The sequence below is a fragment of the Meleagris gallopavo genome, chromosome 10, assembly GCF_905368555.1.
Source record: "Meleagris gallopavo chromosome 10, MGAL_WU_HG_1.1, whole genome shotgun sequence".
Lineage (NCBI taxonomy): Eukaryota > Metazoa > Chordata > Aves > Galliformes > Phasianidae > Meleagris > Meleagris gallopavo.
Window position 1 is genome coordinate 11,649,154 of NC_139413.1, and position 17,902 is coordinate 11,667,055.

At 37.5% G+C, this 17,902-nt stretch overlaps 1 protein-coding gene across 5 annotated transcripts in view; it reads right to left on the reverse strand.

Moving 5' to 3' along the window:
- The window catches only part of AGL (amylo-alpha-1,6-glucosidase and 4-alpha-glucanotransferase), a 35,906-nt gene extending 18,050 nt beyond the window's left edge, over window positions 1-17,856 (reverse strand). The window contains exons 1-14 of one of the 5 annotated variants that reach the window (XM_085231991.1): window positions 17,726-17,856; window positions 17,102-17,236; window positions 14,626-14,836; window positions 13,592-13,758; window positions 12,958-13,161; window positions 7,676-7,857; window positions 7,325-7,436; window positions 6,749-6,869; window positions 6,497-6,599; window positions 6,311-6,408; window positions 5,609-5,748; window positions 2,508-2,695; window positions 903-1,026; window positions 154-317 (exon numbers count right to left, since the gene is read on the reverse strand). In XM_085231991.1, coding sequence (XP_085088117.1) covers window positions 154-317; window positions 903-1,026; window positions 2,508-2,695; window positions 5,609-5,748; window positions 6,311-6,408; window positions 6,497-6,599; window positions 6,749-6,869; window positions 7,325-7,436; window positions 7,676-7,857; window positions 12,958-13,161; window positions 13,592-13,758; window positions 14,626-14,836; window positions 17,102-17,183 — 1,896 coding nt within the window. In that variant the 5' untranslated portion in view covers window positions 17,184-17,236; window positions 17,726-17,856. The other 4 variants (XM_085231990.1, XM_010715619.3, XM_085231993.1 and 1 more) reach the window with 4 other exon arrangements.
- Between the last annotated feature and the right edge of the window lie 46 nt (window positions 17,857-17,902).

Consider the following 17,902-nt stretch of genomic DNA (forward strand, 5'->3'; position numbering starts at 1 on the left):
TCAAGTTTTCACCTCCAGTGAATCAGTTTTCGAAATATTGCTCAGAAGGGAAAAAAAAAAAAAGCATGCAGACTGCATCAAGCCCCCCATCATTCCGAAACATCAATTTAGAAAAAAAATAAACAAACTCTGGTTTCCAATTTACGTGCTTACCTGAATTGGACACTCATTGTCATGTGTAATATCCATGAAGAGCGCATGCGCTATTCCTGGCACCAAAGGCCGCAAACGTGGCTGAACAAAAGAGCCAACAGGTTCACCTCCAAAACGATAAACCAACCTTCCCTCTTCGTGGCTATTATAAGCTGTCATGGCCTCTATAGAACAAAATATTTAAGTTTTTGCATAAGACTAGCTACCATATAGCACAGCGGGCACAGATGTTAATGCAGAATTTCACATTTTTTATTTTGGTGTGTTCAAATATCACATTAAAACCTTTTTCTCCAATATGGATACACGAACTTGAAGTATTCTGTTTACCATAGTACATAAAAGTAGGAAAGGGAAAAAAGGGAGTTTTTTTTTTCCCCTCTCTGGTTTCCCCAGAGGATTTAAGTAACTCATGCAACAAAAATCAGACCTGATGCAGCACTTGCATAGTGGAGCTGTGCTACAGTTTCTTTTCTCCCTCACTGTAATGTAAGTGAAATATTTAACCTCCAGTAAATTAATGCAGGGTGTCTTCTCTTAATTTACAACTAGTACTGTATTGGTTTTTTGTTTTTTTGTTTGTTTTTTTGCTGAGAATCAAATAAATGACATTGAATATGAAATTAGAAGCGTGTAATCCAGAAAGAATCTTTTCTGTGAAGAAAAGCCCATTCCCATTCTCTATAATCTCCAGCTGGAAAGTTCATTTCACACCATTCTCTTGCATTGCACATGCACAGCAAGCCTACCTCTTATTAAGGAGGTAATGCCCAGACTATTCACAAAGATATTGTCCAGCTCCTCATTTCCTGTGAACAGTTCAGCCACTACAAGCAAATCAGCTCGCAACTTTCTAGCTGTGTCCAGCATGTACTGCAAAAAGCACAGCCAAAAAAGCCACAGAAAGGGGAAAGGTAGACATAAAAAAGGACAAATTTCAAAGCTAGGCAGGGATTGAAATAGGAAAATGCCATGCAGCAAGGATAAATAGAAAGCCAAAATTAAGTAATTTAAATAACAGTTGAGGATGACACAAACATAAGCAAAAATTAAGGTTTAAGATTCAACAGAGGAGGAATTAAGTACAACATGAAGAAGAGAAGATAATTGCATAAGCAAAGAACATAAATATATAAGGGGAAAAAAAAGCATACCAATGTTAGTTTCAGATTAAAAACTCCAAACCATACGTAACAATCCTATACAACTTTCAACTGCTTATTGTACCTCTAATCAGGCTGGTAATTCCCAGGCGGTTGACAAAAACATTGTCAATGTACTCACTGCCCGTGAAGAGTTCAGCTATCACATAAAGATTAGGTCTGACTGATCTGGCTGTAGCTAGCATCTCCTATAGATCATAATACACTTTTAATGGAAGTCATCCACTGTCAGCTCCATATTGGCAATCATCAGTGTGAATGTTAACCAAATATAAACACGTTCTTAATATATGCAATTCATGAAAATAGTCATAACAGGTAGCATTCATAAAATTGTTTTTATTTTATAGAAATTTACAAATTACCTAAATAATTCTAGAAAATATCCTGAAGATTTTAAGCTAATTACAACTTGGTTTTTAAATAAACAGTTGGTGCAAGTGCAAGAACAAAAGGTTGGATAGAAAAGATCTATTAAGCCTTCAAAAGTTAATCTTCCAAAAATAATAACAAGTGCACAAATGGTGGAAGTGTTTAAACAGCTGCATTTTAGAATCACAACCTCTGTGCGCACACATTAGCTAGTTTGAGTTTTTCACAAATGTAGGTAAGCTCCGTGCTCAAGCTAAGACACTGCACAGCAAACTACACAACTCAAACCTGTGTAAAACTACTTTACTAGTTAAGTACCACTTCTGGATGTAGTCAGCTCCGTAGGGAACAAGCACTACATCTAAGCAATAAGCCTGACTAACAACTTTTTGCTGAGGTTTTTGCCAAGTTTTAAATTATGGAATCTAGAAACCTTCCTGTCTAATTCAGCAACAGTAAGTATATATGGCAAATAAACACTAATAATTTTTACCAAGTCTTAGAGATAACCAAGACTAGAACTGACATGCTAGATCTAGCAGTGATTGCATTTCAGTCTGCAGTTGCATATGCAAAGTTTCTCATACCCATCAGTGCCTTTGGTTCAGCTGAAATGGAGAATGAAAACATGCAATAGCTACACAATTTTGCTAACTGCTCAGAGCAACTGGAACTACATCTAAACATTGCCAGTCAAGAAATATTGTCTACACTGAGGAAGCTTCATTCACACAAACCCTGTAGATTTTGTATAAGCAGAGGAGAACTTATTTCACATTCAGAAGCTGCTTAATCATCAGTGTGCTTAGTTTCACGTACCTCAGCTACATGAATAGGTGTAGAGTGACAGTTGTCAAGACGAATACCATGGAAATGTTTGGCAGTGATTTCTGTGTATTTTTTCATATGTGCCCAGAGGTACGGGCAGTCTTCGGGTTTGTTGCCATACCGCAGTTTCACACTGTCTCCCCAACAAATAAGCTCTCTTCTCAAATAAACATTTGAACCTGAAAGGAAAATAAATACACAATAGTATACATATTGGATAGAATGTGTACCAAAAGATGTGGCATTTTGTCTTCTACTGCTTAAGAGTAGGAGGATGCTGTGATGACGAGTAAAAATTCTAACAATAACCATATTAACTGAAAATTTATATACCTTCTACCATTGTATAATTTCAGACCACTCCAGTGGAATAATTGAATTCAATAGCAATACTGAAATTCGTAAGATTGACACTAAATTACATTTATTTCTTCAAATATGGCAATTGTACTTGAGAAAAAGAGGGATGAAGGTGGCAAAAAATAACAATACTTCATTTCCAGAAACTTTTCAAAGTTAGTCATTTATAAAACAGCATACATATGAACAGAATCACTAGTTTGGATGTCTACGCTGGTCAAACTCTAAAAAGCATTTCACTTGCTATAAATAAACTGCCATAGCCAGAATTTAGAATATAATCTTCTGCTAACAGCAGATTACAATGTCATAAGCCAAATTTCTTAAGTACTTTCTTAAGTACTCAGGTGGGTAGGCAACTTAAATGGACAAGGTCCCTAAAATATTTATCCTCCAAGGAACCTAGTTTTATTTTATCTTCTTTTTTTTTTTTTTTTTTTTTGTTTTACCTTCTTTTTGATGCAATCTACTAAAAGAAAGAAAAACCAACACTGTATAAATTGGAGTTCATATGTATATAGAATAAACCACAATTTATGCCAGAGGTTTAACTGTGGCAAAGACTTAAACAGTCTTATCTAAAAAAGTGACTTATCTCCTATATAAAACAGATATTTGACATGGCAGTATCAAGATATTTTTTCAGTGTTCATTTGCAACAAGTAATATCTGAGCACAATAAAATGGAATTTTCAACAATCAAAGTGCAGCATAAGGCTCACATCATGAGTATATACAATGACAGATGCATAATAAGAACAAGCAGCAAGCAAGAAGAAAGCAGGGACTTTGAGATGCTTCTGGTACCAAAAATGTTAACTTAGGCACAGCCTACACTACAGTATCTACAGTCTTGACATAGATACTTAAACAGGAAAAACAATTTTCTTTGGATATACACTAAGCTTGTTTAAGTTACTAAACTAGCTGCATTTCAATTGCTGTACTCATGCCCTTATGTATCATCTTTTTACACTGCCTTATGGTACACACTATTCCTACTGAGACTAAATGTGGAACACAGGTACTTAAAACACAAAGAGCCATAGATCAGTTCAGAGACAACACAGTAACAAATTACTAGAAACAGTGGCCAAAAGAAAAAAAAATTGCCCAAAAGGATGGAAAATTAGCTGAAAGGCAACAGAAAAACACATACAAAACACTCGTTATCTTTACTGATGTGTAAGGGAAAAAACACTAATGGAAGGCAGTGAAATGGCTGAGATTATATTGCAAACATAAGGGTCCACCAGCACACTTCATTATGGAGTATCAATTGGATTATCTTCTAAAGCAGACACAGCAAAATCTGCCTTTCTTAAAATTTAATTAAACTGGCCATGGTTTGATTCAGATTACAAACTGTCAAAACAAGATATAGCAGCTGTTTTGTTTGTTTGTTTGTTTAAACATTGCGCATTGCTATCCCCGAAGAAGTCAGTATGCATTTTCCTGCATGGTAAATAAATACCCTATGATACCTTCACAAGTAATCCACATACTTAGGTGGATTAATTTTCTTGACAATGCCTGCATAAACAAGTATTACGAACCACACAGTGAAGGTGCCCCTGATGCAGAGCTGACAAATATCTAGAATCAACTTAGAAGTCAGAGACAGAAAGAACACTGTTAGCAGTTAGCTTTTAACACCAACGTCAATATTTTCAGTTCAATCACTAGCAACCCTTCCCTTTGTGAGCATAAGAATGGTCTTTTCCGTTCTGATGCAGAATATAGGCTACAAAGAATAGGAAAAAAAAAAATCAACACAGTCTCTGCAGAGAAAGACTGTTTTGTCATCAATAGAAATTGAAGTTCAACATAAAGTATTACCTAATCTCATCCTCCTCCTAATAAATATTGTTAAGACATCTTTATTAAAAAAATATAATCCCTAAATGTCTAACTTCATAATAGTCAAATGTTATTTTCAACAACCACACCCTCCTCCTGCCCTAAAACCAACCCAACAAAAATACTCACCAGTATTCTTCATTCATTTTTCTAAATGTAATTGAGAGTTTTGAAGAAATTATCTGTGAGCTAGTATTTCAGAAATTAATTATACAACCTTTCCTTTAGATTATAATTATTGCAATTTTGCAATGACATACCAACGTTTTTTTCAGTGTGGTTCTACTTATACAGTTATGTTGAAAGACTTCACAATATAGCTGCTCCACAGGGAGCAAAGGTGAACTGTTCCTTTGCCACTGATGCTAAGATGGGAGGAATGAGTCCCTCTCCACTATCTCCCTGCCCCATCTCAACATCATCTCAAGTGCTCAACTTTCAGCTGCCTGACTGGTGCAGAATGGATATTTCAAATGCAACATACTAATATTCATGATTTCATCACATTACTTTTCTACTGTCTCATTGAAGTGCAAACAAGTAGCAGTGTTGGAACAGAGCACAGGGTAAACAACAACAGAAATAGGGGAGGAAACATGTCCTTATTTCAGTGGCAGAAAGCTGGTAATTTCTGTCTCAAATCTTGTGAAATGGTATCTGAAATCTATTTTTATAGTTGATCTTCAACATGCTGAATAGAAATAGAAGTGCTATAATCAGTATCTGCCTGCCATTTGGCTTTTTGTAACTTTATAGGAATATTTGTGGAAAAAAGTAGACTAAATAAAATAGACTAAGCATTTAGTCTATTTGTTATGCCTTGGCTAGAATATTAAAAGGTTAACAAGACTATTCAAACTTATTTTACAAACCTGGTTCTGCAAAGTTTCTAAGAGGATCATCACCCATAACCCATCCGTTATGGGCCATGAAATAACAAGCTTTATCTGGCTGATGCATCATACTTTGTTCTTCCTCCACAGTCAGGTCTTTGAATGGATAAGTAAAATACCTATGGAATTGACAGGCAATTTAAAAAAAAATGCATAAGCTGAAATCCACTGTCTTAAAAATTAAAATATCTGCTATGAACTGAGTTGAAGACAAAAAAATACAACTAGCTGTCAGAAAAGTCACTATCATTTATTATTTTTTTTTCCTTTTTTTTTTTTTTTTAAATCATGTTTTGAAGGCCAAAGGATGGAGGCAGCCACTATCTTGGTGTGAAGTGGTAGGGTAAGATTAAAGTCACAGCCCTTCAGATACATTAGTAGCACCAAGCGCATCAGACTTCAACCTTTCAAGTTTTTCTAGTTCCACTCCTTTTTCACCTACAAGAACAATTGGCACTACATAAGGTTTTAGTGTGCTCTGAGTACATTTAACACCCTCCAACATCACATTTGTTTTTTTAAATCTTTTTTCTTTAAAATATAGTCAGTTTATTGATGAAGTAACATTTGTCTATGGGAGAGAAAAAACAATTGTACTTACAAATGCTTACTGTTAATGAACTTTACATTCACATTCCCTGAATAAATTCTAATAGTTTTTAGCAACAAAAAAAACAATACCTGGTAACTAAAGGATATTTTCTACTAATAGGGCCTAGTTTAGGACCATGACCGGCCAGACGTTCATATACCACTGTTCCTGCAAGACAGTTGACAGCCTAGAAATAATTAGATTATGCATTATTAGAATGCCTGAATTTATTTGCAATGCAAAACTCAGCATTTAAAACACAGAAGCTGTAAAACCTGCTCTTGATGATGATGAATCTGTCTGTATTGCTCAGCATTCAGTTCTTCAATTCTCTTGCGAAACCAGTTACAACATTCTTCTATTGCACCCGGTCCATTGCTTAGCAGGAAGAAAGAGCAGAGAGCAATTAGAATAATTTAGTTTTAAAACAAGTAACTGAAATGAAGTAAGATGTTTCTCTCTGAATTTTTTTTTTTGTAAATTTAAATTTACAAATAAATTTTAACCTGTGGTTAACAATACAATACCTGTGTGGTATGAACGTTGCCAGTGCTATATTCATGTCTACAGTACAACCAAATCTTCTATAATCAGGGTCTTGAACTATTTGAAGATGTTGATTCGGATCAGACTTAGTGCCTATTTTGCCTGAGGACAAAGGAAACAGTATCAATAAAATAGAAATTACATTTAGAAGACATAGAACTTGTACAGTTCAAGCACAAGCAATATATGGGTAGACAAAAAGCTTTGAAGGAGTAAAAAGGAAAAGAATATTTAAGGCATGACAGAGTTAGCTACTCAAAAATATTTGTGCTCAGTTACAATATTGGATTCTGGTGACAACAGTAATTTATTTATTTATTTTTTAATTCTCCCTCTTTTCTACTGAAATATTTCCCAGACTACTAAGCATAGTCTTCAAAGATTTTCTGGGACTCAAAAGATCCTTATATGCTTACGTCAGCACTGCAGATTTATCACATAACAACAACCAGGATTACTCAGTTTTCCAGCTTGGGCCTTTTAGAGTTTACCTATAAAGTTTCTTGAATTATAAATAAAGAATCTGCCTGCTCCAGCCACACACACTCTTCCTTTACCTTTAGTTAGAAGGGTTCTAAATTGCTGCACAGCTTTATTAACATCCACTTGGAAAAATTCCCATAGTTTAATTTTTGGATATATATCTTCCCAAATGATTTTACGGATACACTGTAAAAGTAAAAAGTATGTCAGTTGAGGCTGATGATTAATATAACCAACGAAAAGCTAAGTGCTCCTATGAATCGATCAGAGGGAAAAAATACAGGAAGACATGTTTTGTTAAATATACCTCAAAGTACATTTGCTGTGTGTTTCCACAACAGAATTGTGGATTGGTAGTTCAAATTAGTGAAGGATTCAGCTATTTATAATGTTCATTGGCTTACACTCAATTCTCATTTACTTACATTCAGGTGATGATCATTTTCTATCATGGGAGGGACTCCTTTATCAATACACCTTCCATCAGCCACCATACAGCTCAGGTGCCACAGAGCTCTATCTAAGACCCAGGCTGGCTTCAGGTGAGGAGAATTTACAAGGTTGTAGCCACATTCTGGATGCATCCTGAGCCACTCACTGTTAGCAGCTTATTCAACAAAGGGAGGAAGGAAAAAGTACACAAGCTGAATACTTAGTTATGTTATGCAAAAATCTTAACAGAAAGCTAAGGTACTGCAGTATGTTTAAGCAGCTCACATTTCAATTAAAGTTTTTCATGCTAATAGAAAACAGCATCTTAAGCAGATCTGCGCATCACTGACAGCTATTTGTTCCACAACAGTTGCAGGGACTGCAAAGAATCTTTTTGTTATGTCAAAACACATAACTGTATCAGCAGTTCTAAGCCAGTAAGGAAAGAAAAGTCACATTTGTTTTGCTGGAAATAAATCAAATAAAGGATGTCAACACCCGTTCTGTGTTGAAAGCGAAATTTACACCCCAAACCAAGATTTACAATGGTTTAAGGTGCTACGTATGTTTTCACTCTCACCCTTATCTGATGCTACACATGCACAAGCACACAGAGCAAGACATTAGGAACATACACATCCCCCCAGAAATAAAAGCGTATAAAGATGGACTTCTAAGAATAGATTAGCTTGTGTTACTAATCAGAAGCAGCTTGTATAAATAAATGAAAGTATAGTGGTGGGAAGGAATGCCAGAGCATCTCACTCTGTCTGTGCAGGCAAATTGAACTCTAGTTCAGATCAGACATGGATGTGTCTATTTTCTGATTGTATCCAGTGGCATCCACAAATACCATTAGGTACAAACACAAAGTTAAGGAATAAGATTCAAACTGAGTGTGAAATTCTGATGTAATTATATGCATATAACAATACAAAGTATACAGAGCAATAGGAACTTTAATTCTTGTAATATGACAAAAAAGGCTTCAATGATTAATTTCTATTTTTAAAACTGTCCTAATCATATAGCTTAAGTGAAAAAAATTTCAATACACTTTTTGAATGAATCTCTGCAATTGAAAAACAATATACGCAAAAAAAACACCACGTGGTATGTAACAAAAAGTTGCTGCTCATGCTTTCTGAGATTTTTTAAAAATCATTCTTCATAGAAAACATCTTAATAACACATTAGGTTAGAAAAGCAGATAAAGTATCAAACAGAAGAAATAATGTAATTATTATACTGAAAACAGAAATATTAATTAACATGCCCCAAAATTGTAGCAGAAAAATTAACAACTAAAAAACCAGTTTGCTTAGTTTCTACTCCAAACAAAAAAAAATTCAAAGGTAAAGAAATGAGTGTACTTTCCCACTCTGTAGTTTAGAAGAGCTATTCATATACCTTCCTGCATTACATTTCAAGACCATTATGAACATGGCAAAACTCCATGTTCATAAGGTCAAACTACTTCTGGAAGCTAAGATCTTCATGGTTTAAAATGTCATGTACAACTAACAGCGCTTAACTTATTTTAAAGCTACATAAAGTTGTGATAAATTCATGCTGATAAAAAATATTTTGGGCCAATCACTTTTTTTTTTAATAAAATATATGTACCATTTGAAAAGCAAACAAACAAAGTGAACTCACCCTCAAAAGCCCAAACTAATCTAGTCTGCTCTTTCAGCAAGAACCACAGTTTATTACAAAGGACTTTCGCGAGTAAATACAAGGAGTTCTAGAAAGGCAGTACATCTAGATCTACTATGTTCCTACTGGGGGGTAAAAAAAAGTCAACAGGCCTTCTACTAATTCTGATGCATAGAACTACATTTTATGATAAGAAGATGAGAAATGCCATCCAGTCCTGCCAAAGAAGGTTTTGATGGAATATTAGGTAGCATTTCTTTACAGAATAGTTAGGTATTGGAAGAGTCCTGCCCAGGGAAGTGATAGAGTTGCCACCCCTGGAGGCATTTAAGAGATGTGTGGATGTGTCTATTAGGGAAATGGCTTGGAAGAGGACTTGGTGGTGATAGTTGGACTTGATATTCTTATGGATCTTTTCCACCATTAATGATTCTATGATTTATAACATAAAAAAAGAATCTGCTTCTGGAGAAAAAAAGTTGCACAAAGCAAAGCTTGTGATTACATTTGTTACAGATAGCAACTCACAATACTCACAAACAAGTACAAAAAAAACTTCAATAGGAAGATGGAGATTTACAGAAAACAAGTTCTAAAAGTCAATACATCTGAGGATTACCCTATTTCATGCTGTTCAAAAGGCAGATTTATTGTTATATAAACTAAACAGAAGCAAGGTCTAGTAGTGATGCTCGCTGCCTAAGTCTTATTTTTCCTTTATAAAACCATACAAAGGTGGTGCTTGATGTCACTGGCCAAGGGGTTGGAACTAAGATTTACAGAAGTGTTAAATTGCATTTACACAACAGTAGCCTCTTCTGAAAGAAAGAAAATGTTTTTCTTCAGCTCAGACAAGAAAGAATTTTTCTATTTTTTTCTATCTCTTGGAAAAAAGTAAATGCAGGTGAACTCAGTATTCTTATTTCAGGTTGCTCATTTGAACACACTGAAGTGAAAACGACAAACAGGGCTCGTAGTCAGTTACCAAGCAAAGGTTGCGAGTTTATCTATGATATTCCAGCTAACGTGCCAGAAGTGCATTCATCTACATCACACATATGGTCAGGCCATGGTTGCTGCTTTCAAAAGAAATTAACAGAGACATTAACATAGAAAACTGACTCCCACCGCTCTCTATTATAGAAACATTCTATACCTCTTCCCAGTGGAAGAAAAAAAAAAAAAACAGACATTTAAGCTTAACCACTTCATAATGAAACTGAGTTGTCTGACTGTACAGTAGGAACAGTGGGAAGCAGTCCTAGCAAGAAAGCAGAAACTACCACAGGCACTGACTGCTCTAAGCTGACAGCTCGTGAGCTGTGTTACAGCATGGGAGGATTTGTCGTGAGACAACTCTGTGCTTTATGCCTTTAATGCAGACATACTGTGGAATTAATAACTGATGTGTAGTATTCATAATCCACTCAAAGTAACTGACTATACATTTTATGTCTTTCACATCCAAATAAATGTGAAACATTTTATAGTTAAATCATAAAAAAATAGTGAAGTCAAATTTCCTTCTTATCAAGTTGTACATACTAAGAGCATCAAGTACTTATTTCTACATTTCAGAAGCACCTAAAATATCTACCTTCACCTGCACGTGCAAAACTACAGCTTTAGCAGTCAGTGATCATTTATACACATTTCTGCTCATGCTAAATCTGGCATTTAACTAAGTTGGTAGTCAGTTGCAAATCAAGAGGTTCTGGTAGTTAACAACCAAAAGGGGAAAAAAAACATTCAACTCTCATTGTGAGTTCAGAAGCTTGAAGCTACAGTTTGATTAATAACTTAAGACAGAATCTTGGTTATTTGAAGACATTCAAACATCCATGAACCACAGTATAATTTTAAAAATAGTTTACTCATCCATCCCATCAATGAAAAATAATACGGGCTCTGCTTGAAAACTGACAGTCTTTCACAGAATCACAGAATTGTAGGGGTTGGAAAGGACCTCTAGAGATCATCGAGATCAACCCTCCTGCCAAAGCAGGTTCCCTACACCAGGTCGCACAGGTAGGCGTCCAGGCGAGACTTGAATATCTCCAGAGAAGGAGACTCCACAACCTCCCTGGGCAGCCTGTTCCAGTGCTCCGTCACCCTCACCGTGAAGAAGTTCTTACGCACATTCGTGCCAAACTTCCTATGCTGCAGCTTATGTCCGTTTCCCCTTGTCCTGTCTCCACGTACCACTGAAAAGAGACTGGCCTCACCACTATGGCTGCCACACTTCAGATATTTGTAAACCTGGATCGGGTCCCCTCTCAGTCGTCTTTTCTCAAGGCTAAACAGACCCAGTTCACTTAGCCTTTCTTCATAGGGGAGATGCTCCAGGCCCTTCACCATCTTTGTGGCCCTCCGCTGGACTCTTTCCAAGAGATCCCTGTCTTTTTTGTACTGGGGAGCCCAGAACTGGACACAGTACTCCAGATGAGGCCTTACCAGGGCAGAGTAGAGGGGGAGCTTTCAGCTAATGTAACCAAGTAACAATGTGACTGCTTTCAAGTATATACTGAAGTTCAATAATTAGTTTGACTTAAATATTTCTGTCCACAAAAACATTTTCCTTGGTAGCACACAAATACACAGGATCTCAAGCATGTGTGAAACAAACTAAACTCTTCGTTAGTTGTTAAAGTGAAATAAACTTTTTTTTTTCCTGATGAGAATGTCAAAAACCAAATTCCTTTCAGACACAGGGTTAATCACACTCAGAGTAACATTTCAACAAACAGACAGGACAAACAACAGGGCCCATTTTACACTGCTGACTGATTGGCTAAGAATGTTTGGCAACAGTCAACACCAAAGAACTAAAGCAAATAAAAGCTTGTTATTCACAGAAATCTATGATTCAGGGTTTTGTTTTTTTAAACATCAGACGACAGCGACATGAATGTTAACAGGAACTTCTTGTTCTCTCATGTCACAAGAATACTAATTAGTGCAGTCCTCAAGTTAAGAGTGTAAGATGAAAACTGCATTTTAAACGTAATAGAAATTCTTGTAATCCAAATAATTAAACTTACAGATAATGAAATACTATGACTGACTTCTCAAGTTTCAAAACAATCTCACTGTCCCTCTCTGAAGGGCAGACAATGTTAGCTATGAACAGCATTTAGATGCAAGTGCGCCAGCACAGTTATGCTTAAAAAACAAATCAGCAAAACTATCTACTTCACCACCAACACGCAGTCGTAACATTTCCTCCACTGCTTAACCCTAGTCCCTTGTCTCTATTCTGATTGTTTTCCATGTATTAGAAACAATTAGAGCAGTAAAAAAAAAAATAAATAGCAGCAATAATAATTCTGCTATCAAGAAAGTAGTCAGCTTAAGTTTGTTATGTTCATTCTATAAACTGAAAGCTGCACAGCACAGATCATAAAAATAAGCATGATATGAAAAATACAGACACGCACAGTTCATTAATTCCATCTAAGAAAGGCTCTATTCAACTCAAGCAACAATACAAAATACTTTTACATCTGTTATGGAGACATAGTTATTGTAATTCAATGATTTTTTGACGGGGAAAAGTTAAAGGAAATAATGAAATAAAATTATAGGACAAACTTGGTTATGCACATAGAAATCATACCAGTATGGTTGTAGACTACATCTGTGATGCAAAGCATATTCCATTCATTTTTCATTTTTTCCACAAGAGCTCCTATATCATTCCAAGTGCATTTTTTGTTATGGCTTGAAAATTCAGGATTAACTTCTAACTGATCAGCCAGTGAATAGCATGATCTAGATAGTCCAAGCTTCTGCAGTGGTGTAAAATGAATCATGTTGTAACCTATGAAATAAGAAACCATTGATTTCATAAAAAAAAAATAAATAAATCAAATTTCAATAAAAGTTAACAGACAGAAGCATAATAAGTTACAGTTATAGCATATAATAAGCCTAGCATTTGAAATATCCAGTATAAATTAAATCTGAATCTTTACTTTAAAACTCTAAATAACATTCTTAAAAAAATTATCCTCTAATTTCTACAAACTTCATATCTATCTGAAATCAACAGAACACAATAAAAATGTTAGGAAATCCTGAATTTTTGCACTACTGCAAATACTTACATATGATTACTTAAATCTGGTGGAAAATATTTGATCTATGAACTAAAGGACTAATGAACTGTGAACTGAGTGTAACTTTGTTTTCTTGTCAGAAGATTGATTAAAAAACCAAGGTGTATCCTTTGATATCTATATTGGCATTACCTGTTTCTTTTGCAACTTTAAGTCTATTTTCCCATTCATGGAATGGTCCCAGACACTTAGCGAGGAATGTCTGGAGTGTAACACAGTCCAAAGGTAACACGTGGTTATCGGCTCCAACACGCAAAATAGGATCCACAACTATGTAACCTCCACCACTTTTCTCATTTCTAGGAGAAATAATTTTCATTGGTATGATAAACACACATTGCACCAGTCAGTTTCAGAAACAAAATCCAACAAGCACAACTATTTCAAATGCACAGTAACTCAGAGGAGTGGCTGGGGAGAAAGGACTGCAGGTAGCCTAAGCAGAAACATGGAGAGACGTTGATCTCCTAGTCAGCATCTCTTTACTGGGCTTACAACAGCTGCTGACAAGAACCATTAGCACACCATTTTAAACTCTATGCAAGTAAGACACCTTTGTTACCTTGGGAGACAGAATACTGCTTCTTCTTTTAGAATACCGATGGAAACAAACAAACCACGACTGCCTATCTTTTACACAAAGATCTCCATTTGGAGCATTATGCTGGGAAAGAGATCTGAGCTAGATGCCCTTTTAAGCCAGACGGAATCTAACCACCAGCTGTCTTACAGGAGCTCGGAGTACTAGGCCATTACAGTCACCCTCCTCTGTTGAAACAAAGGAGGAAGTAAATAATGTGAAATAAAGAATGTCAGAGCCTTTACAATAGAAAGACAGAGAACAACCTCCTATTAAATGAAAAAAGTACAAATTAATCACTTGTGTTTAAAATCTGATGATTGAAATCTGGTAAAACTGTTCTGTTTTTCCAATATTCACAGAAAATTGATCACCGTCGCAAATTCTCCAGAACATATTTGTATCAGAAAGACTTCAACAACCTCAACAACTGTTGCTATTGAGCAGATTCAGATAGATTTCACTGTTGCATTTAAAAAATGCATAGAAAAAAAATACGATTTTATTCTTAATAGCAATTTCTTCAGGTTAAAACAAACCAAAGGAGAAGATTGCATTACGGCTGTAAGCATAGTGCTTCACTTACCCAAGACTAAAATAGTACTGATACGACCCAGAAATTTGGAGATCTAACTTGCAATATTTGTCAGAGTCATCCTCTTTTCCTGTGGGATTGTGCCATGATAACGTTCTGAACTTGTGGCGATCAAATACGTCTCCAGAAGCTGGATAATTTGTACACACAGTAACATGCTTGCCTTGAAGAGTTGGGCCCAATCGAAACTGCAGTTCAAACCCTCAAGAAAAAAAAAGAAAAATCTCATCAGGAGGACTGGATATTTCTACTCTGTAATAATTAACTGTACTTTGGTTTTATATTAAGAAGAAAATGCACTAACATATCTGCCAAGACCTTTTGCAAAATGGTATATTTCTACAGCACCTTTTCCTCCTGCTTTCCAATTTTTTGTCATTGAAGTCTCTCATTACTTACTGAGTGCTTTTTGTCTCCTATTCAATTTGTTCTGCTTTGCTTTATAAAAAGTGTTGGAAATAAAATGCAACAGAAGCTCACAGTCATCAGACTACATACAGGCAGGTTGTAGTACTGTGAAAAAAAAATACAATCTAAAACGTAAAATTTAAGTTTACCAAGTCAATATATTAAGTTGATTTATGAAAATATCTGGAAAAAAGAAACAAATTTGAAACCATAATATTTCAAATTCCTTCATTCTCTACTGAGAAAATTCAGTAAAGTCTGAATTCCTTGTGGTTTAACTGCAAGGTGATAGATAGCTGTGTGTAATCTAGAGGGTACATACCATTAAACCAAGAGCTCAGCAAGTGTAAGTGAGCTTTGTATACATGCTGCAATTCACACACACTTCAGGGAGAGCTGTATTTAGAATAAAGATACCCATGATAAAGGCACTACAACTAAGTTTAAAATATTATAATGTGAAAATATGCTGCAGTCCGTTCAGCTGGATATGAAGAATACAGTTTAGCTAGCGGGTTTCAGAATTGGTCTTACTTGAAGGTATGAGAGCCTCTTACCATGTACCTAGCTAGTCAGTCCTTTCAAATGACTGAAAGAGGTACAAGTGTTTGCACTGTACTTCTGACTTCTACTGAATTACACACCAGTAATGAAGGTGGCTGTAGTAACACTAGTAGCTACTAGCCCTAATGGTCTACAAAATTGGAATTTTGGAATTTTAAGTAAAAGAAATTTATGTATTTGTGAAAAAAGAAAGCTATCAATTTATACATAAAGAATTTAAAAGATGGAACAGTCCTAGAACATGCTAACTTAAATTGGAGCAAAGTAAAACAGACAAACCAACCCAAATAAGTGCTCATCGTGTAGAATCCTAGCAGATCTAATATGAGAATTTGATCTCTGAGTACATGTAAATCAAAGTCTCACCATGTTTTCACCTTCTCTTATTAAGAACTACTACAACAAAAACTTCAGGTAAAACCAGTGGTCTTAGGATCAGAATGTCTGCCATGTAAAATGAAGCTCATTTTATTGCCAACAAAAACAAATGTTCCATGAAAAAAAAATCACTTCTGAAAGCTTAGTGCACTCTCTCTGGTACAGTCCTGACATTTTATTGCAGAGATGACTAAAATTAGAGCACAGGGATATATGGCATCAATATCTTATTTCCTGTAACAGTTATACTGATATGAAGAACACTGTGCTCAAAATTAGCCATGCCCTCTCAGAGACTGTCACCAGCAGAGGTGTTCTGAATGTCTGAGGAGTGCATTGCCGAGTCCCTCCGACAGAACTTACACAACTGGGAGGAAGATAATAAGGGTTGGGGCCAATGCTGCACTTCTTCCCTAATGACATTTTTAGATTATATTGTCAGAAAGTTTTAAAATTGATATACTTGAAGGGAGTTCTTATTCTCAAGATTCAAATCTCCACCCTCTTTACTGAAGTACTTCGACATGAGGCTCCAACATAAAGTGAAAATAAGCAGAAGAGTTTCACGAGCAGTAACAGTTGCATCATTAGAAAAAGGTTGCTAAATAGACTGGCTTTGACTTTAGAACCTGAATTTGCTGACCAGGAAAATAATAAACCAATTCTAGATGGGATTGTCTTTGGGAATACACTTAAGAACACTTTCAAAGAGAAATATCAAGTTCATTTTAGTATGCAGCCAGAACACCAATACAGCACAGACACAGGAAAGCCGACAGGCAAGATAAGATTTAGGGTCCTGTATTCTCAAACATTACCTCGGGCATTACAAAAGGTTTCTATCTTTACTCCGTTTCAATATTATTGTATTAAAGACGAGGTGTTGCATAACACAGCGCAGATTAACACTACAGTTTGACTTATGAGGACGTTTCAGGGTCAGTACAGCCCGGTTTGTGCAAGGAGAGCCTCTGTCCCACAGAGGCCGCATAAAAAAACATTAGAAGAGGGAGAAGCACAAACAGAGCACTACAACAAACCAGCCCCGGCCGCCCTCCATTTCTCGCTGCCCGAGGGCGGCGGACAGCCCCGGCCGACCTCCTGTCACCCGGCCCACCTTGCTCCAGCCTGAAGAGGGTCTTATCCAGCTTCTCCATCTCGTTGAGGTGCAGCAGCCGCGTCTCCTTATGGCTCGGCATGGCTGCTGGTGGCCGCTCGCGGCGGGCTCAGCGCGGGCGAAAAGCGGCGAGCCCTGCCGGGAGAACACACACAAACACACACAGCCCCGGTCAGCGAGCACCCGGCCGCTGGGGAACGCCTCCCGCCGCCGGGCCCGCTTACATCTTCCCCAGCCCCGGGGCGAGAGGAGATGGGGCGCGAGCAGGGAGGAGGAAGGGAGCACCCCGCCCTCCCCCGAACAGCAGCACCCGAGAGCGGTCCCGGCCTCGCAGCTGCCGCAGCCGCCCCCGGGGGGGGGCCTGACACCTGTCACTCTCGCCCGCCGGTCCCCTCACGCAGCCCTGCCCGCGCGCCCCGGCGTTCTCCATACTCAAGAGCGGCCCGCAGCGGCGCGCGCAGCTCCCAGTGAAGGTGGCGGACGACGGGGCTGGGACAGAGCAACCGCTCTCAGGCTGCAGCTCTAGGCCGGCCGGCCGCTCGCGCACCCCCTAACAGCGGCGACAAACGCCCTCACAGCGCCTTTCCCCTGCCCCTTTTCTTGCTTTTCTGAAATAAACTTTACCGGTTCCGCCCGGCCCCACTCCGAGGCAGGCGGTGCCGGCACGGCTCGCGCGAGAGCGATGTTCCCGCCCCGGGGCTGCGGCCGGGCCCGCCCCGCGCTGCGAATGAGCAGGAGCCGCCGCTCTGGGCTCCGAGGCGCCTTCAAGGAGCGCGCGCTGGCAGCGCTCTATTTTGCAGC